Source organism: Cryptomeria japonica, chromosome 2 (assembly GCF_030272615.1).
Source record: "Cryptomeria japonica chromosome 2, Sugi_1.0, whole genome shotgun sequence".
In the NCBI taxonomy this organism is placed as follows: domain Eukaryota; kingdom Viridiplantae; phylum Streptophyta; class Pinopsida; order Cupressales; family Cupressaceae; genus Cryptomeria; species Cryptomeria japonica.
This window is the reverse complement of record NC_081406.1, coordinates 228,895,009-228,920,515: the sequence shown is the minus strand read 5'-3', so window position 1 is coordinate 228,920,515 and position 25,507 is coordinate 228,895,009. Positions and strand designations below refer to the sequence as shown.

The 25,507-nt window shown below is 35.9% G+C and overlaps 1 protein-coding gene and 1 long non-coding RNA gene across 2 annotated transcripts; one reads left to right on the top strand and one right to left on the bottom strand.

The window, feature by feature from the left end:
• Nucleotides 1-3,456: 3,456 nt before the first annotated feature.
• LOC131034540 (uncharacterized) lies at nucleotides 3,457-5,475 on the top strand. The gene is made up of 2 exons (XR_009371517.1): nucleotides 3,457-4,210; nucleotides 4,295-5,475. It is a non-coding gene; the product is annotated as an uncharacterized LOC131034540 (long non-coding RNA).
• Nucleotides 5,476-7,614: 2,139 nt separating this feature from the next.
• LOC131034539 (ABC transporter B family member 19) lies at nucleotides 7,615-25,302 on the bottom strand. The gene is made up of 10 exons (XM_057966042.2): nucleotides 24,205-25,302; nucleotides 15,649-15,703; nucleotides 15,375-15,550; nucleotides 14,979-15,143; nucleotides 14,588-14,883; nucleotides 14,175-14,491; nucleotides 11,309-11,532; nucleotides 9,638-10,991; nucleotides 8,950-9,482; nucleotides 7,615-8,085 (listed from the first exon to the last, which is right to left on the bottom strand). Exons 1-10 carry the CDS (start codon nucleotides 25,033-25,035, stop codon nucleotides 7,732-7,734), a joined length of 4,305 nt encoding a protein of 1,434 aa, XP_057822025.2. The 5' UTR covers nucleotides 25,036-25,302; the 3' UTR covers nucleotides 7,615-7,731.
• Nucleotides 25,303-25,507: the final 205 nt, after the last annotated feature.

Below are 25,507 nucleotides of genomic sequence, written 5' to 3'. Positions count from 1 at the left end.
TACTATATTTATCCCTTCATATTTCTTCTTCTATCTCTCCCTCTATTTCTATCTATTTCTCTCACCCTCTCTCTCTTGCACTATTTCTCTCTCCCTCTCTATCTCCATCCCTCTCTATATATCTCATTATCTCCCTCCCCTTCTCCACCTCTCTCTATATTTTTATATCTCTATCTCTCCCTCTCCCTCCTCCTTTCTTTATGTCTATCTCCCCCTCTTTATCTTTATCTCTTCCTTTCTGATGAGGAGGCAACAAACTGGAAGGATAACCTTGAACCCACCAACCTCTAAGGCTCACAAACACAACCAAAATCCCTACTACCAAAAGGTCCTTACACAACACCAAGTCAATCAATGGTTCAATGACACTAAACAATGCCTTGTAAGCCTCAAAGGCTCCAATATATCCCCTTACAACCAACTAACACTTTCTCAAGTCCCGTGTGACTACACACACCCTTGCATACATGAGTGGGCTACTAATAGGCTTTAGGGTTTGAATGGCCCACTTGACCAATAAATACAACGATCCTTGGAGGGGTGTTCTCACAACACCTTAACATAAATGAAACAAGATTTCATGGTTTAGACCCACCGGAACACCAATTTTGACTCAATTGCCCACAAACAAAACCGGTTGCAATTAGCTCTCCATTTGAAGGAATTGGGTGATAACTTTTGACACCCTGAGGATCTAGGCAAAAAAATTATATTTTCAGATACCCTTTTGGGAGTTCTCAACAATATATCATTTTTCAGTACCGGACCAACTTGCAGATATCCCAACCAATACTGCACTAACAAACCTAATAGGGTTATTAGACCTATTTGATTAAACGCCTTCCACAAACTGGTTTGGTTCTCCTAATTGGTGACCATCAATGACCATGAAATGTTATGTCAACCTCCAAAGTACTCTTCTACCACATTCAAACCCCTTTCCAGTGCCCTACCACTCAATTCTCATGCACTACACTCATCAAACCGGTCTGTCACATAAAGATGCCAGACCTAGGGTTAGTTCTCCATCCTCTTTGCCCTATTGTGTCCTCTTAATGGATTTAGGAATTAACATATGATACAGTGGCCTATCATCTCCTATAATGGTAGAGTGTTCAGTTAAGGATTGATAGGCCAAAATCCATTATTGCAGTCAAACCCTAGGGGTTTGAGGGTTTTAGGCTACCCAGTAGAGATTTGCTTGTAGAATGGGGCAACGATCACTTCAAGACTTCACATTGAAAGCAAAACAAAGGTAAAATGATCTAGTTACAAGATCTATGCCATGAGCATTCTTGCCAATCTACCTGTAGTATGCAATCAACATAAATTAGACAGTTTTTCGAGTTTCCAATAGTTTTGATGCTTCAATTTCCTTTCCAAATCAACCAAAATCAACCCAACTTACATATTTCAGTGTTTGGGGTCCTTAAAGGTGTCACCCCAAATGAACACAACCTCCTCCAATTGTTTTTCAAACTGAATGGACTGTTGGAGAATCACAACTTACAAAAAATGCAAAATTGTCATGACAACAAATTGACAATATGACAAATTTTGCATTATTCAACCAACTTAGACTCCTGACTATCATTGTCCCCCAAAATGATTGCATTTTATTCTAAAACATAAAAAATGACTCAAATAAACCTTTGGCCACTTGATCCCTCAATTAAGACCATTGTGACCCTTATTGACTCAATTTTCTCTATAAGACCCTAAATGACAATTTGACCCATACATGGACAAACTTGTCACACTCCTAGGACATAGAATTACAAAAAGGACCCATAGGGTCTTATTACATTCCTTCTAGGCTAATAGAAAATCATCTTGTCTTTGGCTTATTTCTTCATAGGTAGGTAATCCTGCATCACTTTCCCTCTCCCTCTTCCTCTATAGATGTCAATCTCTTCATCTATATCTCTCTCTATCTTTATCTCTCCCTCTACCTCTCTATCTATTTCTCTCCCTCTTCCTATTCTCCTCTATCTTCATCTCTACTTCTATCTTCCTCTCTCTCCCTCTAACTCTAGATGTCTCCTCTCTCTATCCATCCATCTCTCTCCATCTCCCTCCTATATCTATCTCTTCATATTTCTTCTTCTATCTCTCCCTCTATTTCCATCTCTTTCTCTCTCCCTCTTTATGTCACTCTATTTCTCTCTCCATCTTGATTTCTCCCCCCCCTCTCTATATCTATATCTATTTCTTTTTGTCTCTCTCTATTTTTATCTCTCCCTCTCCCTCGTCCTCTATATCTATGTATCTCTTCATTTGTCTTCCTCTTTATCTCTCTCTATGTTTATCTCTCCATCTATCTCTCTCTATCTATTTCTCTCCCTCTTCTTCTCCCCCTATATCTTCATCTCTACCTCTATATTCCTTTCTCCCCCTCTAGCTCTAGACATGTCTTCCTCTCTCTATCCATCCATCTGTCTCCCTATCTTCATCTCCCTCTCTATATCTATCTCTTCATATTTCTTCTTCTATTTCTCCTATTTCCGTCTCTATCTCTCTCCCACTCTCTATCTCTCCCACTCTTTATATATCTCACTGTCTCTCTTTCCCTCTTCCCCTCTCTCTATGTCTTATTATATTTATATATCTCTATTAATCTAGATCATAGTGCCGAATATATCTATACCTCCCTTCCCCCCTCCCTCTCTATATATCTATCTCTTTCTCTTTATCTCTCCCTCCCTCTTTGTTCCTATATATCTATCTATCTTTTTCTCTTTTTCTATCAACCTCTCCCTCTCCCTCTTTCTTTATATTTGTCTATCTCTTCGTCTCTATCTCTCCGTCTCTATCTCTCTACCTTTATCTATCCCTCTACTTCTCTATATCTATTTCTCTCATTCTTCCTCTCCCCCTCTATCTTCATCTCTACTTCTATATTCCTTTCTCCCCCTCCATCTCTAGACATGGTTCCCTCTCTATCCTTCCATCACTCTCCCTCTCTATATCTATCTCTTCATATTTCTTTTGCCTCTCTCTCTATTTCCCTTCTATCTCTCCTCTTTCTTTCCCTATCTCTCCGTCTTTCCCCATTGTAAACATTTCATGAGCCTATTGGTGATGAAATCCGATTATCTTTATGATTTAGAGGTTTTATTTCATTCATGTTTATATCCTTGTGAGTGGACACATAGCTGATTTGAACCTATCACTTCTCCATTAATCTAGTTGTTGCACAAACATCATTTGCTAAATAGCCTACCAATAGATCTCATGTACTAAATGAATGTATACAAAAAATAAATCATTTTTTTCCCTAATTTTCCACACCTTTTCGACGTACCGATTCTTCACCAAGGTGTAATTGCTAATACATAAGATGAAAAATAAAAAATAAAAAAGAAAGAAAGAAAGAAGCGAAGTTAATACACATAATATTTCAATGTCTTGCATTGGTTTTCCTTTAGTCTCAACCATGATTTCTAAAAGCAGCTCGTTTGCTTCAAATAAATAATGCCTTCTGCCTAATAAATATTTATTTTATCGACATAAAATATATAATCAAATATATTTTATCCACGGAATTTATTTGTGGGGCTTCGACAGAAAACTGGCGAGCCAAGCTGGATCTGTAAGACGCCTGAAGTAACAACAATTCACCTGTAGATCGCTTGTTATTCGTCCTGATCTGGTGGCGAACAAGGGTGCCGCTGCCATGACAGCTATCATCAGGAAGAATCTGGGAACACCATCCCCTGCAAATATATTTCCATCATGGCCATTACAAACCCTCGGAGGATGATTAGCCCATTGCTTTGTATACCATTGATTAGCCAACTCCCATTCTTGAACCCCGACTCTCCTGCACCCTTTTCTCTTTCCCTCAATTTCTCCTTTTCGCCGTCGATTCCTCATCTGTTAACTCCATTACTGCCTTTGCCGCTCCTGTATCAATCCCACCATTGGATAAATGCCCTCCTTAGGCCTATCATGCCGTTCTATTTCTGTTGCAGGCTAGATTTGGTTAACTTTGTTTCATAATTTCAAGGATTTTTTTCTTTCTATAAGGATATAGGATATTCTTTGCCGTTACAGAACACTAGGGTTTATCTTATTGCATGGTACAAGATTGTCATATATATAATAATCGATAATTGTTTCTCTTACAGACCTTATGAATTTCAATTTTGCTATTCTCTTATCTAGCAGTAAAGATGTGTGCTTGGTTGCACTACGATATACTTATATGGTATGTTATGGAATAGACAATGTATTCATCATTGGTTATTCTAGTTATTGAAAGTGATTGCATCTATTGTCATACATTTTCTAGGTGGCGGAGCTCCATGCAAACATCTGGATCTGGTTCACATTTCACCATTTCTTCTCACTTGCTTTGTTCTTCAAACCATAAAGCTTGGATAAGTACCCTCGTGCCTCTAGAGGTAACTGCTGTTCCAACTTGTCTGTGAATACGAATGTGTATGTTTGGAATTTTTTCATCAATTATTTCGTAATTTCTTTCACTAATAATTTCCTAAATTCTTTCACTAATAATTTCGTAAATGTCAACTATTTCGAGTATGCTCCACAAATTTGTTGGGCCCACAGAGAGAGATCCCAGTTGTCACTAGTGAGAATCTTTCCAATATTAGGGGGTATGAAGGTCGAGGATCAAAGGTTGGGGTGAGAAGCTACCTGCTTGTAATTCGTTTTGCTGTGGTCATAATTGAAGTTGGAAATGCATTTAATATTGGGGATTATGGTTTAGTGAATTTATGGTTTAATGGGTTTGTGATTTAAAGTGGAAGACACATTGGGCAAATTCATTTAATGTGGGAGCCAATTTGGGAAAAATGACATTTAATGTGGTGTCACATAAGACAAGTCATCTTGGGTGCATGGACTGGAGAGAAACATTTGGGCTGCTCTGGAAGTTGTAATGACACTCTTGATTTTAGAGTCAAATTTGAGAACCTACCTCGGAGATGTACTTGGTTGCATTGATTAAGGATGGCTAGAAAACATTAGAGTAAGATTTTCCACCCTTGTTACTCTCTTGCCTAATCATCAGAAGGCTTGTGATAGAGTTTATCATCTATTGGTTGATTTCATCTTGTGCATGTTCATTGCCAGTAAAACTAGTTGTGTGCACCACTAGGTTTGAGTTGTTTATCGAGAGAATGAGAAGCATAGAGTCGGCTGTGTATCTTATTTGTTCCTGGGGTGGTCTTATGAGGAGTGCAACAACAGTTGTTTACTGCTACTGAAGAAGGCTATATTTTACATAGTTTCTTTCTTTATTGAGAGTGTTGGTCTGCTGTAAGAGCTCAAAGTTGATATTGTATATTGGTCGGTACTTTGGAGGCTATTTTTTTCCAAAAGATTTGGTCGGTACTTTGGAGGCTAATTTTTCACAAAAGATTTTTTCTAGGGTATATTGGTCTGTAGATTTGATAATGTGTGCATCTTTACTCATGAGATTAAGTTAAAATTATTTCATATTTTCTTTCATATTTGAGAGTTTTTTTGGGTTCCACATGACAAGTGCCATTTATAAGATGGAAATATTATATTTTTATTATACAGAACTAATTATTTTCTATTGAAATTATAGTTTTAAAATATACTATCATATTTATAAACAAATTCGATAAATATCTAAGACGTAAATTGTTTACGAGACTCATTTACTAAATTAATATTTTTCATTTTAATTACATACAACGAACCATTTTCTGTTGAAATTAAAATACTATCATTCCTATAAACGGACTTGTGAAATATATAAGATTTAAGACACATTGTCTGCATTTATTTCCACCGTGTTGAAGTATAGAAAAGATGGTATAAAAATAGACTTTGGATTTTTGTGAGATTTGACTGGTTTAATCATCTTAGGAATTGCACGTATGACATTGTTCTCGTTTATATTGGTAAGTATCATATGAGAAGGGGACTGGATCTACTTAATCATCAATGCGAAATTATGACTTTTGCTTTGAGTTGCCTTTTGGATGGAAATATTTTAAGACGTACACACGTCAACCATATATGCAAGTCTCAAAATATCAATTAACGAAATGCAACCATTACAAGGACAATCTCTAACAATGTTTCAAGAACAGATGAAAAACACTCAATTCCTCTTTGAAGAGACAGGCTTCATAGGACCAAAGTTATTGAAAATTGATTGTCAATAGTGTCAAGTGTCTCCCTACCAACAACACTCTCATTTGGTAGCATATCTATAATCCTTGTTGATAGATTTGCCCAGTTACCACCTGTATGGACAAACTTACGTGTGAATCACACTTTACTACAAGGCTCTTATGGTAGGTGTTTGAAACAATTGCCACACGACAAGCGGTATTTCAACAAGAAGGTGAAACTTCAGCTCAAATCCAATTTTGTCAAACGTTAGAAACAAATAAAATGAAGATCAAGGATCATGATTGGAAACTTTTGATGAGCCACACAAATAAGTTGACATTAACAACATCCGCACAAAATGATTTTGATTTGTGCATGCCAAAATAATCTGATTGAAATGCACAAGAAGAAGATATTAACAGTGTTAATCTTGCAATAATATTGAACCTTACAGAGATTGCAAAATGAAAAGTTACCATTGACATGGATCATGACCAACTTGATCAAGAGGGTTCTCTTGTGTATAGGCTAGCACAAACTTATGGATTGAAGTTGGCCTTCTCAATGGAGCTCCTGGAGAGATCACAAATACTTTTTATAAACTAGACTGTAAATTCCTAAATTTGCCTATGTATGTGGTTGTGATATGCTCCAATGTGGGATCTAGAGAAAATCTTGGATCTATTCCTCAAATACCTGTTACACGTGGTAATTGTAATCAAATAACCTTCGACATGGCCTGGATAATTATCAGATATAAATCCCAAGGGCTTACATTAAACCATGCAGAAATTGAAATTTGTAAAATTGAAAGGCAAGGCTTGATATTTAAAGCCATATCGAAGATCAAATCCATACAATTCCTTGGTAAAGCACCCGTGTTCTCTTTTAACTGCTACTCAAGAACGAAAACTATTGCGTATTCCATCATTAAGAAGAAAGAAGAACTGCATCTACAATTACTCTCGTTGTAACAAAATATGATACTTTATGCTTCTGTTATAAATCATAACTGTCAATATACGATATACCTCATCTTTTTTACATTGTTTTGCCTTTCGAGGCCGCTATAGCACCTTATTGCTAGTGCTATTTAACACTTCACTTAAACCTCTCGTTACTTTGAAATAGTAGGTTAAGGGTCATCCACTGGCATACATTTTGAAATCCTTTTCAGGAACGAACTCACTTGAAAACCTGGTTTTTTTCTTCTCAAGCTTTTAGTACAAAGTTTACAATGATAAGATATTTTAGTGTAGTCTTGACTGGTTTGAAAGTTCATGAATTGACAATTTTTAACATGACACATCTGTAATCTTTGTGCAACCAATCTCTATATGAGATCATGATTAGCTATTTTATCTGTTTTTCTTTGGATTGCTAGTTACATGAACATTCCTTTTATGATTATGGTCCATTAACGGTGCTTTTGATTTTCAATTTATTCATAGATTATTCTGTTAATCTTTACTATCTTGCTGCTTTAAGGTTATCACCATTGAAGAAATAGAAAGAATGGTAATTTCATATTATTCAATATGGATTTTTATACAAAATACACTTGCTTAGGAATGCCTTGTTTTTTTCCTACAATAAATTTTATTCACAAATTCAGCATTATGAAAGTGCATGTGCCTCCATCTCAGTCTTAACCATGTTGGCATAAATCCCATCAGGCTTTGTCGCTAAGAGCTTTGTGTGATTGCCCAATTCCACAACACTCCCTCCCTCAACAACTGCTATTCGCTGAGCCTCTCTAATGGTGGAGAGCCTATGTGCTACAATCACGGCAGTTATCTGCTTTCCACTTCTAATCTTATTTAGAGCCTCTTGAACATTCATCTCAGACTCCGCATCCAGTGCACTGCTAGCTTCATCCAGCAATAGAATTTTGGAACGCTTAACAATTGCTCTTGCTATGGCAATTCTCTGCTTTTGGCCTCCCGACAATTGCACTCCACTCTCCCCTACCTGCACAAAAAGCACAAAAATATTGATCAGATGAGACAACATGATATTTAAGGACGTTTAGGTCAAATTGATATCTAGAATCCATCAAATGTCATCTTCTTGTTTAGATGATTATGGTGATAGTTCAAAATTTCATTTATATTGGATTGTCGCGTTAAAGTTCAAACATCACTGAGTAGAAAGTATTAAGAAAAGTAAGCGATTTTTTTTTGACATTAAGTGGTTTCTGAGTAGTGAAGTTACTGTGTCATGAGCTAGAGAAGTTATGAACAGTTTAAAATGAGTGGATCATTGAGTCGTAGGTAGTCATAAGGAGTGACTAAAATGGTTACATGATTGAGGAAAGCTACACTATTGCATATAGTCCATGACAAAACAAATAAAGTTTCTTTGGTCAATATGGAGAGATTGATTCAAAGGTTGAATGACTCGGGGAGGACAAAGCAAGATTTGGAAGGAAAACAGAGCTATATAAGTTTACATTACTTCTAGTGAAAGATAAATTAATACCTATATAACTCAAAATTCTTGTGGATGTGTATGAATCATCCTTGTTGATTATTTTCGGGTTGATAATGGACAATCTATCAATGGGGCTAGCTTGAAAATCTATTTTGTTCTGCTAAATATAGTGTCACTGTGCAATTTAATGACTAGTTTATTAACACAAATATCTATAGTATGTTTGATCCTTCGGTTAATTTAAGCTGCACCTTTCGCAAAATCTATTTGGCAGAGGTACTTTCCATAGATTGATCTACTGATTTCAATCTTTGGTGTGAGCTGATTCATATATAGCCCATAAATTAGCTAGAAAGCATGTATCAGGTGATATGAAGGAAAAAGTCTTGTATGTTTTGATACCTGTGTGTCGTAGCCCTGAGGTAGACTGCTGATGAACTTATGAATATATGCAGAACCAGCAGCTTCTTCTATCTCAGCCCTTGTAGCACTGGGGCTCCCAAATGCTATGTTTTCTCTGATAGAACCTGCAAAGAGTGCAGGTTCTTGGTTAACCAAGGCCATTTGCTTTCGAAGCCACTTGAGATCAAGATCCTTAATGTCAGTGCCATCCAGTAAAACCTTCCCCTGATTGGGATCATAAAACCTTTGAATAAGCCACAAGATAGTGGACTTTCCACCTCCACTGCCCCCTACAATGGCTGTCATGGCGCCTGCTTTCATTCTCAGGTTAAAATTTCTGAGTATTATTGTATCAGGACGAGAAGGATATGCGAAGGAAATATTCTTGACTTCTATTTCTCCATTGATTTTCTGCAACTTCCTTCCCTTACGCCTGTCTGTTTCAATTGTTGGCTTCCTGTCAATAATATGGAATACTGATGGTATAGATACAGCTGCCTTGGATGTATCAGGAGCCAGGCCAGCCAGTTGCCCTAAGAAAGAAATAAATAAAGAAAGAAAATGATATTAATGAACATATGGCCAAAACAGGTGAATGGATAGCTAGCTTAGAATTGACAGGAGGGCTTGATATCTGTCCAGTTATCTGTAAAAGAAAAAGTAAGAAAATTAGAAAGAAAATGTTTACCTAACGAGAAGGAGCTAAGAACCACAATCAGGAAGATTTTGAATACATCACCAAATTTTGCCTGGTGTTTTTCAACGAGGTAAGATCCAAACCAGAGGGTTAATGTGTATGCCAAATACATAGCTCCATTAGATAGGCCGAATGCTATTCCTATGATCTGTGAGTTTTTTATGGCCCGTTCGCATGGCTCTGAGAGTGCCTGATTGAAGGTGGAGACAAGCTTGTCTTGAGCTGAGAAGGTGGCAACTGTTCTGGCATTGGATACAGCTCCTGCAGCAATAGTGCTGGCTCTGGCATACCCATCTGTCTTATCTTTGGACCCAAGTGTTAGCATTAGGCTGAAGTAGCTTGCTCCTAGAAAAAATGGAGTTAATGCTATGGCTAGCAGGGTTAGCTTCCAGTTCAAGGCCATGCAGATGATAAGAGCTGTTGCAGTGGAACTTACACCCATCAGCAGAACTGAAAAACGGTCCCCAAGCACTGCTCTAAGAATAGTGCAGTCTGCAGATAGACGGCTCATGAGGACCCCTCTTCCATTCTCCTCTTGATCAAACCATGCAACCTCCTGTTTCAGTATGGACTGGAACAACCTCTCTCTTACCCTTGCTGTCAATTTGGTCCCTGCCCAGTTGCAGAATCCATGCTGTCCTGTCATAGAGATAATGCAGCCTATTCCGAGGCCCACCAAAGCTAAGCATAGATAGCTTACCTTAGTCCTCATCTTTTTTGGATCATTATCAAAATAAACTTGTAATGCCTGCCCCAAAATTAATGGGAAAATAGATATGATTGCTCCAGCGTGCAATGCATGGAACAATCCAATGAACAACACAGCGAATTCAGGTTTCTGCATGTTCTTGATCCGTGACAGTGGAACAGGTTTAGGCTTCAATTCTTCCTGCTGTCCAAATTCTTTCTGGAATGGCTTGGAGAATGGATTGGGTGAAGAATAGCTATTTAAGGATGGTTCAAAATTATTATAAGGAGACATTGCAGAGTTGGGAGACTTGCTTGGATCTTGCTGGGGTTTCTGGGATGCAGCCATGGTTACCAGAGAGAAGTAAGATCCTTGTTTTTTCATAAGCTCATTGTGAGTCCCTTTTTCTGTTACTACCCCCTGCTCCATCACAGCAATTGTATTGGCATTCCTGACTGTAGATAAGCGATGAGCAATTACAAGAGTAGTTCGGCCAACAGAAAGGCGATCCAGTGCTTCTTGGACAATTGTTTCGGACTCTGAATCCAAAGCACTTGTAGCCTCATCAAGCAGGAGAATATTTGGGTTTTTCAGAATAGCACGGGCAATGGCGATTCTCTGCTTTTGGCCACCGGACAGCTGCGCTTGGTCCCCAACCTATTCATATAAAATCAGGACATTAGAAAAAGAAAAAGTAAAAGAAATTGGAGAAATTAGATTAATCTTCATGAACGAACAACATAGGTGAATGGAATTGAAAAAATACAATTAACTTAGGAAAGACGATGAGCACACCGATAAACTATAAAGAAATGTAAAATGTAAAATATTAGAAATACGTTCTTCCAGTTCAGGTTATTGCTAAGTTTTATTATGAATTGTAGCATTGTTGTATTTTATGATTGGTGTTCATGTCTCAGAAAATTGAATGAACTTGCTATTTTGAATTAAGGACTAAGAAAGGATAAATCTACCTGAGTGCTGTATCCTTCAGGGAGGCTTGAAATAAAACTGTGAACATTAGCAGCAATGGTTGCATCAGTCACATCATTCAAAGTGGCATCTTCTCTCCCGTATAAAATATTTTCGAGAATTGTTGTTGCAAACAGGACAGGCTCCTGCCCAACCATTCCTATCTGCTTCCTTAGCCACCTCAATTGAAGTTCTTTGATATCCACCCCATCAAACAGAACATAACCTGAAGAAGTATATATTAGTAAGACTTTATTCATTTGGGAAGCACTCTCCTAATTTGTGGCATCTTTCGAAATAAGTCACTAATATACCAAGACAGGATGGTATTTTGCTCGGATAAATCAGATTATAACTTAAGAATTGGAGAGAGAAATGTCTTTGACAATCCCAAAATATTTTGGACATGGAACAAAAGGAGGTAATAGAGAAATTGTAGCAGGATCCTACTAAGAAAACAACATATATAAAATGAGTCCAATGACCACTAACATGAAGTAGCAATACCTCCACAAAAGAAAATCCTTATTTATTCAGTTAAGGTTAAGCTCTTGTCAACTTCACTTGAAACAGAGAGGAAACATGTAAAAGAGAGGAGTTCTGTATTCTTGCTATGCAAGAAAAGTGATGTTAAGGATGATACACGTGATTTTGCATTGTCCTGACATAAAGAGACGCAATAAATAAGAATGCAAATAGTTTACATTGCCTCGGGAATTTGTCAATTGCACAAGCGAGCTGTAGATTGTCACGTGTTTCATAGGGCCAAAAAAATCAGAATTGGTAGTGTGCATATGTCAAGTAAATGGCTACTAAATTGTTTACAAAAATGATCAGAAAGACATGAAAGCTCTGCAATAAATTGTTGTAACTTAGTCTCATAGATCCTACTCCACCTTATTCGTTTTAGCCCATTGAATGAATGCAATTTTTTAAACTAAAGATCAAATGTGACAAATAGTCCTATGAATGACAGTAAGGCTAACCAAAATGTAAAGAGAAAAATACAATGGGAATTGGTGCAGGAGCACCTAATAGGCCTTCATGCCTTAATGAAGAAATGATGCAATGTTCTAAGGGTTTTGAGTTCATTTTATGTAATAAGGTCAATAATGACCATTCTTGATGTAATAAATGTCTTTGAAGTCATTAGGCGGAGTTTTGAGTCATATAGTCAAAATTGTCAATAATTGTCAAGATATTACAAATGTGTGTCAATGGGTCATGTAAGGTATTTTATGATATATAGGGGTCTTTGTGGTCTATTTGGACCTATTTGAATCATTATTGGGTCATGGAAGTTATAGATTAAGTCTAGATTCAATTTGGAGCAAAATTGTCAAAGCTGACAAAAAGTTGTAAAGTTGAGTTTGTAAGGGTAATTAGGAGTGAGTTTGTTAAGGACAAGATATGAAGGTGGTTGTAACTGTATGAAGGCGTGGAAGGCATTATAAAAGCCTTGTAAATGTTTGAAGGTGGTTGTTCAATGTAATAAGCAAAATATCAATAAAAATTGTGATTTCCTGCATTTTTGCTGTGTGTTTCAGACGTGACAGTCTGATTTCTCTTGTTTTCTTATTGGAAACTCATTCGTTTGCATTCAAAAACATTTGGTAATGATAGAAGGGTGAATTCTCAGAAGTTTGATCTTTGTTTCATTTCTTTTCATTGAAGTTTTGAGAGAGATCTTCTAATTTTTGTAAAAACTGTGAAACCCTAGGTAGGGTAAACAGTGTTTTGAAAACAAAATGTAAATAGTCTCCATTCCACGTTGACCAAGGGCCAAAACCTGGTGGAATGGAGGGCAATGTTGTGTATTTTATCTTGTCTTTTGTTGCAGGATCTCATGCATGATTTGGCACGTGCAAACAAGTTGTAAAGTGACTAAAATTGTGTCTCAGTCAGGCTATAACAGCAAGAGAAGGGTGTAAATGGTGAACCACATGCAAAGGGGTCATTGGGTGAGTGAGGGAAGGAAGTAAGGAGTGTGGAGAGAGGTCATTGAAGTGTGCCAAGTGTTGGCAAGCTAAGGAAACAATCCAAATGTACAAACTTATTGACTGTCCCAGAATAACAGTGAATGCCATTAGTTTGACAGTGTAACAAAGAACTTGTGTTTGTATGGATGAATATTGGTTGGGTTTTGTGGTCAGGGTTTGGAGGGGTGTAGGAAGACCCTATCGAGTACCTAGTAACCTTTTAAGGCAATGAACAGTGGGAAGAAAACCTTTGAGATGGACCGTCCCTCAATTGCTTTGACTGTCCTAATAACAGTGAAACAGTGTTGAGAGTTGTTGTGGTTCTTTGGGAGGTTGGGTGGGTAGAGAGAGTCCGAAGTGAAATGTTTGGAAGCCTTGTAGGAGTGACAAGGGATTGTGTGTTCGTGAGGAACCATTGCAAAATGTGTGTTGGGTACTAGTGAAAGAATGGGAGTCCTAATTGGGGCAGTCTTGGTTGTGTGGGTACAAAGGAGGTTAATGTTGTTAGAATGCAATGGGACATGGTTTGGGTTCAAGAAGGTTGAATATGCATGGAGGAATGTGTGTGAGTGGTTGGATAAGGATTTGAAGAGGTTTGGATGTGTTTGGACTATTGTAGCCTTGTGAGTGGATTAGGAGCCTAGTGAGGAATTTGTGAAGTTATGGAAGGGTTAGACCTATTGAATAGGTAAGTTGGGAGAAAGAAATCTCCCTATTATGGTTTTGGTGTGGATGCTCTGCATCATTCAGGGAGGTTATACTCTGCTACCATTCTGATGCTGAGTCCCTAGCAACATAAAAAAATACTGAAATTGCAATTCTAGAATCTTTTCCTTACCTTATTAAGAAAGTTATAGAAACTCTCTATAGCTGAGATAGAATTGCTTACCTGCCTGAGGATCATAAAATCTCTCAATCAAAGAGAAGACTGTGGATTTTCCAGAACCACTTGGACCTACAAGTGCAAGTGTTTTACCGCGTGGAACATCAAGGTTAAATGATCTAAGAATTGTAGCGTCAGGTCTTGCAGGATAAGCAAAATAAACTTTCTTGAACTCGATCCTTCCTTGCACTTTAGTTAGGACGGTGCCTTCTCTATCATCAATGTCAATATAAGGAACTTGTTCTATAACATGGAAGACTCTGCTGGCAGCTATCGATCCCTGGGCAAATTGAGCAAAGTATGCTAAAGCCATTGCTAGACCCCTGTGGCAGATTAAACAAATGCAGATTAAACATACTCTTTTTCAACCAGCCGTGCAATAACATTCCAAGTGTGAGGTTGTTCAGAAATTTTGGTACCTGCTGCCTACATTTACTCCAAAGAAACAGGCAATGGCATCACCAGGGGTGATTTTTTTGTTAGAAACGAGAATGGAACCGTAGAAAAACGCCACTGCCCATGTGGAGTATGAAATCAAATAGATTATCCCAAGACCAAAGCCTTTAGCAAAGCCTAGTTTTAAACCGAAGGGAATTGATTTTGCGAGTAACTCTGAGTATTGTGCAACAAGACGATCTTCTGCAACAAATGAGAACACTGTTCTTATGGAGCTAATAGCCTGCTCAGCAATATTTCCTGCTCCCCTATATGATGCCTGCACAATTCAAAATCAATTCAATACAACACTGAAAGATTTTACCATAGCTATTATGAGAAAAGGAAACACGGTCAATAGATTAAAATTTGTACTTCTTCTTTTGTGGCCAGACCAATGTGCACTGCTTTGAAGGCAATTCCTGAAATCATCATAAGGGGTGTCATTGCCAAAACCACTAAGCCTATCTGCCATGACTTGAGAAGGCCAACAGTGTAGCCAGAAATGAAGGTGCAACAATGATAGATAAAATGCCCCATCTGCACATACATTTATGACAGACCTTTTAGTGTATTAATAAGCAATACGCTTACATATATCACTTAGCTGCTTATAACAATGATATAAACAATGTATACGTAACAATTTTTTCCTGTAAATTATATTTTTGTCTAAACTTTTCGAATAAGTTCACTTGGTATTCTGAATGTTTAAAATATCTAGAAACACATAAAGTAAATATTATGTAATGTTCATATCAGAGGGCTAACCTTTACACCGGTTGCTTCCTGTATTTGAGTAACGTCAGTGGAGAGGCCATGCATGATATCTCCAGTCTCAATACCAGTGTCAAAAAATTCTATATCTTGTCTGAGCACAGCCCTCAAATATTTTGTTCTAATTCTGTGAGCCATTTTTTCTCCTGCTATAGTCCAGCATGCTATTTCTGCACTCATACACATTCAATCAAGTAATAATCAAATACAATCTTCACATTCTTTTAGAACTTCACTAACTCAAAACCACTCTTTTCCCAGGCCTTACGTAAATATGCGCCGATTACTACCATAATTGAGAGTCCAGTCATATACAGCGATACCTGCAACATACCACCAATAACCACGATTACATAACATGAACAAATGTACATAAATTCTGTAGAAACGTAAGAATGAACATATGTACATAAATTCTATAGAAGAGTAAGTAGGGAAGTCCATAAGTAAGCCAACTAGTTTCTTCAGTTAAAGATGTATTTAGACCAAGGTCAGGTCTTCACTTAAGGATAATCACTTAAAAGAGCTATTACCAAGGGATGATGTCAAGATGTGTTGAAGTGCATCGAGACAAGGGAATTGAAGAAACTTATTAATTGCAAAATTTATTTGTTACTTAAAATTTACCCAAAAAAACTAAGGAGCCAAAACAAAAAGATAGCAGAGAATCCAATAATAGAAAGAAGTTAAGAGAAAGATAGAACCATTGTCTAGAGATATTAACTACGAAGATAAATTGTAGAATCTTAAGAAGTGATTGTCTTGGGGATTGTTTAGAAACTGAATCACTTAAAACTAGATCTATTTTAAAAGCAGGAAGCAGGAAGATATAGCAGGTGTAGAAAAACGGGTTTCAAGAAAGTAGAAGCTTTACAACAATTAAATATAATAGAAATGCCACGAGTCCCTTACCTTGATGCTATTTGGTAGAGGCTCTAGAAGATCCTTGATGTTGGAGAGAAAAAGAGTGGTGCCCCATAGGTTTGGGTCACCTTGGTAGCAATCGATAAAAGAGTAGTGCCATCTAATTGTATGTGCCCATTAGTGCTTGTAATATTTGTGTCTAAAGTACACAATTTTTTTTTTTAATGTGATGGCATGTGTAATACAAAAGCCTAATATGTAGGCTTAGAAATTCTCATTAATATCTTACATCTTAAAAGTGACAATTTCTCGTAGAAGTGTCGAGCGTATCTAGTTGGTGCAATGGAAGAAGCTAGAAAGTGATCCTTAGTGTCATTGTAAAGACAATGATATCTGACTTGGATCTTATATTAGATTGAGCACCTAAAAATAAATAATCCTTATTCTTCGTTACATATATAGAGTAGACCTAAATTATAAGTGCCAAAATTGATGTGTAGAAAGAGATATGACGGTCAATTTCCATGCAGAGTTGAAAACAACACAATCTTAGTTGGCCAGGAGTCGTCCTCAATCTATGTGATTACTGATATTGGAAATAACCTAATTGTTCAATACTACTAGCCATTGTTTGTAGGATATGTTGAAACATAGAAATCCATTGGAAGGCTAGTGCTTGCAAAAGGGAGCTCCCAATGCTATTAATAAATGTCTTCTCTAACCACTTCTTTTGAGGAACAAAGTTGAGTATGGATACTTGAAGATTAAACAAAATGAACAAGTTGATTGGAGAGACTAGATGAGAAAACTAGTCTCCAAATATAAAAAACATTATTATCTAGTGAGGCTTAAAGAAACCATTGTCTTTGAAGAGGAAAGTGTAAAAAATGAATATCTTGTACAATCAAAAGCTTAGTCACCCTTGAGATAAAGTTCAGAATGTCAAAAGTGACCCTGAGGATAGTCTCAAGCCAAAGGAGTTGAGTAATACTTTGATGAATCATTTATTTACAATGGATCATACCTTGAAGTATGTGGTTTTAGACCTTCTCAAGACAAGCCTTGTTTGTCGATACTAAACTAGGACCCAAGACTCTAAGCCGTATAGAACAACGAGCTTCTTGATCACATTAATGAGACAACTTTAGAAGGATATCTTGAAAATGTGTTTGAAACTTTGTTATTTAAGTTTAGATAGCAAGGCATACCCCCTTGCAAAGATGTAATTGGGAAACTTGCTTCTTATTGAATGATGGGTCAATGAAATGGATTCCCAAATGGATATAAATGGCAATGCTTTCTATAGGGTTGTCTCTACGAGAAAATATGAATTTAGAAAGAACATCTCTAGAGGAATTTAAGGCTATTGCCTTAAACTTAAAAATATTAATCAAAAGTTGCTTTTATTATAAAACTAAATCATTCGCATCAAGTTATCTTTATAGGCCACCAATAGTTGTGATAGAGGAGAATATCATTCACAAAAATAAGTTTGCCAATAATCTTCATGAGTATGTTGCCAAATAAATCCTCTAGTTCATTAGCATAGACATAAAAGCATACAAGTTGGAGAAAGAGGACGTCCTTGCTCAACTCCAATCACACTCTTGACAAAAGTTAGAGAGATCAAAAGGAGTATAAAAATGGCCAAGAATTGTCTCATAGAGTCTCAAGATAGGAATGATGAAGTAATCTAAGATGTCAATGGTTGTTTGCAATGAACAAAAACATTTAACAAAGTCTTGTAAAAAGACAACACTTTAGAATGTAGTTGGTGAGCATCTTCAATAATTGCACAGTGTGGATGGTAAAAATATAATTGTCAAGGATTTTGAAGTCTATTACAAAACTAGTATGTACTCGAGAATTGAGATTATCACACTCCAAGTGTTCATAGATATTCATGCCAATATCAGGGCCTAGAGTTTGGGGAGATATACCCAATCACAATGGTCCAGTTGCTTAGATTCACAGTGACCCATTTTTATGAATATCATGTATAATGTGGTTTGAAAATAAAGTATGTAATCAAGAGCAAACTATATTATTGCATACTAAAACAATAGGGAATACAAGCCATATTTTGAGAGCCTCTACTTAGAGTCCCAAATTAGTGGTCTTGCTTGAATTTGATGTTGAAATTTCTCCAAAAATATCGCAATGGACACAAAAATAAGAGAGTACACAAGTTGCTAATGGATGTCAATTGGTAATATGTACATTGGAAATGGGGGGTCAAAAGATTATCAAAGTTGCCACTTTTTTACTAAAAGCAATGAAACTTGAACTTTGATGAGTAATTTAAAATGAACATTTAAAATTTGAAGATACAATAAGAATAGTACTCCAAGTCTAGTTTTTAAAATACTAAAACTTTCAAAAAATCAAGATTAAGAGGGGCAAACATTAAATGCATTCAAAAGTGGTCTTGCTTTCTTTATGCACTTACCCATGAACAAAAACTACTTTAAAAGAGATTGAAAATCCATGTAAGAAGTGTGTACTAAAATATATTAGGGGACTGAAGGGTATTGAAGAGCTTATGTTGCTTATATATGAGGAACTCACATTCTTTGATGAGGGGTAGACCAAATTTTGTTTCGATGCAACAAGAATTGATGAGGTGTCAGATCAAGAGAATAATAAAGATAAAATTTGAGTATTGGATGTAAAAATCTACAAGTTCATCATTATACTATCATTTTAAGAGATAACATGAATGCACTTTTTGAAGTGCCAAACAATTAAAACTTAAAACACATATTTGACCACTTTGTTTACTTACCCACGTACAAGGATTGATGTTTAAAAATACTTGGATCACTTTGGAAGAAGCAATGCACCAAATATTTTAGGGGAATGTTAGAGGGGATTGAAGAGCTCATGTTGCACTTATACGAGGAAGTCATTTTCTTTACGAGGGGTAGATCAATCCCCTTTTGATGTGTCTAGAATAGAGGGGTACCATGATCAAAAGAAAAGAATAAAGACAAAGTTGAGTCTTGGATGTGAAGATGTACACTTGTCATCATACTCCTAGTTCAAGAGATAAGAACTATGAGGGAAAGACAATTCCGGGTTGATGGCTTGTGTGGGAAAATGAATCAAGATACCTCCCTAGGATATGCATTTGATTTATTTTCTAGCAAGTACATAATTGACCACACTTGCTTCTCTAGTTTGAGTAAATCTATTGGAATCATGAAAGCAATACAATCTAAATTAATAATATGAAAGTTGAGTGGATTACCAAGGTGATGATGGTAGGTCAAGGTTTTAGATTATCCCCATTCATGACCACTAAAACTCATTTGAAAATCCAACTATTGAAGGTAAAGCTCATCTTTAATAACATCATGTGCATGTCTGTAACGAGTCTTAGTACATCATTGAAGTTCACTTGATGTAAATCACTAACATGTAGTTAATATATCAACTATTTAAATGGATGCCCAACTTCAACATAAAGATTTGGCACATTGACTATAGTATGCCAATGATTTAAGCATTTCCAAGGAATTCCCCTAGAAGATTGGTATTGCTAACAGAAAAAAAAAAAAAAAGAGTACTAAGATCTTTGGGTAGATATCAAGGTATTTCCAAGGAATTCCCCTAGAAGATTGGTATTGCTAACCGAAAAAAAAAAAGAGTACTAAGATCTTTGGGCAGATATCAAGGTATGACTCACCATTGAGAGCCAAAAAAATAAAAAATGATTGAAATGAAGAAAAACAAAAATCAATATAAAAACTTCTTGAATGGAAAATGACTGCCTTTGAACACACTTTAAACATAAAACCACATGTATCTATAATGTTTATATGACACTAGCTATATAACCTTGGACTTGAGCAAATCACACACAAGGCATGGCACAATTTCGAATTCATTGATGCTACTTAATCTATAGTTCTCTTTTAGAGGATGAGATCCATCTATAGTTCTCTTTTAGAGGATGAGATCCATCTATAGTTCTCTTTTAGAGGATGAGATCCAAAAACAAGCAATAACATGAGGAAATGCCCATTATAGGATCTCAAAAGGTGAGTTCATGCGATGAAGTGAGCGATTGTTTATATAGATACATAACTCTTAATCTTAATAAAATAGATGTTAGTACAAAAATTTATTGAACAAGGTTAATACTTTGAGAGAGTTTTTCTGGTTTTGACATCAACCATTATAAAAAATTAATATATTATAGATTCCAAAAATCAATATGGATGTGTATGAATTCTCTTTAAGAATCATGAAAATGAGTGAATTCTCTTTAAGAATCATGAAAATGAAGGAAGCAAGCAAATTTCTAACTTGGAAAGATTCATCTTAATATAAGTAATATTTTTTTTGGGGAATTTCGGTAACTCAAGGAAACATATGAGATTGACACCAAGATTGATATTTACTAGGTTTAAATACAATAAACATAGAAAATGGTGTAAATGGTTTATATATTGTGAGCTTAATTCTAGTGACGATAAAGTATTAATATAGTATAATTAAATAGTCATTTCAAAATGTTGGAGCATATATGAATAGAGTTGGTATAATTCTCATCAATTTATTTATTAAAATTTTTAAAATTAGAAAAATGATTATTATTAATTTTGAAAAATTTAAAGTAAATAAATAGACAATTTATATAATTCAATTTGTCTTCAAATTAGTTTTAGTAAATTGTTAAATATATTTTAAGAATGAATTCATAGTATTATACTATTGAGTAAAATTCTTAGATAAATATATTTAAAATATCAAAATTAATTATTTTTATTAATTCTTAACTTCTTGTAAAATATTCAATTGATTTTAGTTAATAAAAAAAAAATTTCATTTTTACTAAAAAAATCAAAATCAAAATTTATATTAATATATTTTTTATTAAATAAATTTATAGAAATAAAAATTAATAAATATAATCAAATAAATATACATACTCTCATTCTTTTAAGCATTCCATAATGATATCAAGGAGTCTCATTTTACATAAAAAAATATAAAAAATTACAATTCATATATATCAAAACAATGATTTTTCATTGTGGAGATCCAAATTCAATTTTCTATAGGGACATCTAAAGTAGAATTCTAAGTTGCGACTCTTAGTCTTGCATAAGTGATTTCTAACATGTTTGCTTGAAAGGAGCTTTTATTGAGATCAAAATGAGCAAGTTATTTGTATTCGATATACAATTAAATAATAATGATAAAATAATTATAAAGTTAACTCTGAAGTAAATAGAAATAAAATAAAAATTAAAACTCTTCACTAAATAAATAAAATAAAATAATTTCTAAATAAATAAAAATATCTTTTCAAATAAATAGTTTTAACTTTATTTTAATTATAAAATTGCTATTAAATAAAATAAAATATCATTTCATATATATCTTAAATATATCCATCTAAAAAAGGGATATCTCTTAGTATTAGTATTGGTGTTTTTAAAATGTATTTTAAATATCTTTATGCTACAAATTTATAAAAATATATTATTTTAATAATTTAATATTTATTTTATTTCTTTTTCCAATTTCTTTATAAACTTATTTTTCCTATATAAAAAATTAAATGAAAACAACTATTTTTTTGACATTATACTAATATTTTACTCATATAATTGTATTTTTTTCCCCTTCTTTTTCAACTTAGTCTATATTCTTTTCATTTTTCTTCTTTCTTAATATGATGGCTAAATGCATTATAAAAAAAATATTTTTGTTCTTATGTCTAATATTATATTAGATGCTTTGATGTGTAAATAATTGTTAAATTAAGATAAAAGTTAGAGTTTGTTTTTGATTAAATAAACAACAAACTAAAGTGCTAACCCTTTACAACAAAGAATCATAATAGACCATATACAACAAGTAAGCCATAATGAACTACTTACAACACATAAGCTATAATAGACCACTTATAATATACAGGTAGAACTTCAAATAATTCACATCAAAAGGGGGATAAATTTACACCCACAATTTAAGTAGGAGTTTGGGAATTGGAGGAAGACCTTTTTTCCTAATGCGGGAGCATCCTGCTTACCATGAGAGAATGGGAGCATCAAAACAAGGTATGGAAAATAAAGAGATATTTCAGATTAATGAACAAATACAGAGGTGCGTTGAACAAGAAGTGTATAACTGAAGGTGGAATTAATGAGAGACAATTTCAACAAATATAGACTTGGTGCACGTGGGGGTAGTAGTTAGAAACTAAAGAGAAGACAACATCGGTTATCTTTTTGGATTGATTGCAGATGATAATTGGTATTCCATTAATATATGGAGGGAAATGAAGTAACAAAAGGAGAGAGTGGGAGCCTACGTGGAAGTGTGGATGGCAGCTAATTTAGGAAAGAAGCAATGCCTCATAAAGACAGTCTTGAATTGCTTTTGAAATTGAAATTTGGAGGAGGTTTTCTATGACAAGTGATGAAGATGAAGGCAGTTTATAAAATGCAGAGGCTTCATTTGGAGAGTGCGGGGAGTCGTGGGGAGAATGGTAACCCAAGGGGCTTTGTGTAGGAGTTGTGCAGAGAGTGAAGGGGTTGCGTTAGAGTGAAGGGGTTGTTTTGTTTGGGGAGGTGAGATTCTAGGGAGAGATAGAGTGTTGAGGATTGTTTTTGGGTGAAAAGTTTAATTTATTGGCTGCGGGTGGAGCTTTAGGTCGAGAGTTTGAAAAAGGCTTTAGGAGAAGTCATTTGTTGCTGTTAATATGTTTTGTTGCAGGTCTATGTGTAGACTCATATCAGATTGGGATAATGAAATGTGAAGCCAACAGGCTCAAGTTTATGTTATGAAAAGTTGATTAAAATTTTAATATAAAATCTCAAGTCTTTGTCTGCTCAAATTTGGTGTTCGTTTCTTAATATTTGTTGTTTCAAATCAGATTTGCATAGTTCTAGAAGTGTGTTTCAGGTGGTTGTTGAAGTGGGTTTGTTTCCCACTGCATCATTTCCTCCGTCGACTAACAACAATCCAAGTAATATTGTCATCCAACAACCCAATATAGAGGAAAGCACGAGGGGAAACCTCCATGGAAAGTCTATTAGTACATGGAGAGGGGGTAGCATGACAATTAGACAAAAAGTGCAAAACAAAAGTAGTAGTCAGAATGAAAGTAGTCGGCAAAACAAAGACTGCAACACAAACAAAAGAATCCATGCTTGCACCAAAGATTGGAAGCACACCTGCAATAGATGACTCACAAACGACATAAGATAGAGTAGGAAGCATAACATGAGAGGAAAAATGGGGAGGTTCCGAAGGCAACTTAGTTTGCATAGGAGGGACATGAGGTATTGTAGAACCCTTAATAGAAGCAAGAAGCACATCATCATCCTTAGAGGAGACACATGACAAATCAAAAATATTGATAGTTAAATGGTCATCACTAGCGTCCTTCCACCACATAGCAGAGCCCTTGAGATGCGAGAGAGGACAATCTGTAGCTAGGGGATCAATGGAGAAGCACCATCGACATTGGAAGGGAAGGTCCTCATAATAAAGAGGTTGAGTCCAAGGCCTATCCCCGACCATTAAAACCACATCTCCACGGAGGGCTTGGAGATGTCAACATCCACCAGAATGCATGCAAATGTGGAGTGCCCCATGAAAGAAGTAGAATCACCAGCTTTCAAAGAGACCAATAGAGTTACCAATGACCTTAGGGTAAGAAGGCTCCCAAAATTATAGAGATAGGCTTGGAAGTCTAACCCACATTAAGTGCACTTTTAGTGACTTAATAAGAAGATTGAATGAGATTGACCAAGGCTTAATAAAGAGAGCTCTCCCCATAAACCCACAACTTACCCAACACCAAAGATTTCTTTTTGGGTTAACATAGTCACATCATTCCATTCTAAAATACCTCTGACCATAATAAAAATAAGTTCAACAAAGAATGAAAAGAAGCCATGGAAAACCAAAAAGAAAGATCACTAGAATGTGGACCAACCTTTCGAACTTCATCAAGCAGGCCAGAAGTATCACGGTGGCCAATGGTGTTGACAATTCTACCAAAAAGAAGCGAATACCAAGGAAGCGCGCCGCCATTGACAAAAGCTCCAAGCGAGCCCAAAACCATCAAAATCTTCTCCCAACCACTCGCATGAACAAACATTCCCAACATCCCAACTGTTTTGGGCTTCTCAGCATAGTGTTCTTCATCCAAAAACTCAGATGAACCCGAAGAGGATTGGACGTCATAGAAAGACGAATCTCTTCCCTCAAATCCCGATTTATTACCACTCACCGAGCCACTAATTTCTTCAATTGTGGGCATGAAAGAAAATTCATTGGTCATGCTCAATTGATCCTCTGAAACGAGGCTCTGCAGCTCCAAATCTTTCTTCACTTTCCTCGGACTCGATTGAAAAGATGTTCCAGAACGATGAGAATTGGGCGTTTGAGGTCGAGATCTGAAAGGGCTGCCTTGAATAGATGTTCCAGGTGTTCTGCTGTTAGGCCCCAATCTGTGACTGAAATCATGCCCTGTTCTGATGTCCTGGAAGCCCCCTATGTAGAAGTCATATGCCGTTGGCCTTGGTGGAGCCTGCCAACTTGATCCGCCTGCCCAGGGGCTCAGAGCAAATCCAAGGCTGGGCGGATCATATACAGAGGACCCACCTCCCTCCCATGCCAGATATCGCAGGGCCGATGCTGGGCGTCGAACCGGTGACCTCGCTGGAGTTCGAGTCCTGCTCCCAGCTCTTGAATGGTCTCTTGATGTGTAGTGTGAATTGGGATTACTTCTTCTTCTTGATGCTCTGCTGTAATCATCCTCCATGTCTTCTCTTCTCTACTTTGCTGGTAATCTCTCTGAAATCTAAAATTTCCTGTTTCAGATTAACAGTCTTGGGCAGAGCTCGAATTCAGAATCAAAATCAATTCTTGCGTGTGTTTATGTTAATCAAATTTGGGCAGAGCTCAAGTTCAAAATCAAAATCAATTCTTGCTTGAATTTATATCAACCAAATTTGAGTCGAATTCAAAATCAAAATCAATTCATGTGTGAATTTATGTTGAACAAATTTGGGTAGAGATTGAATTGAAAATCAAAATCAATTCTTGTGTGAATTTATATTTTAGTATAGGCATGTATTGTTTTGTGACATCTCGTTTGTCTGTATCAGAGGCCGGCCATTTTTAACCTTAGAGTTGTGAGCATTCTCTCCCTCCAGCCGTCCTGATCTTGTCGTTAGCATATCGATTTCGTGAATTCCTAGTATCAATGTCATCGTTCAGCATCGAAACCAGCA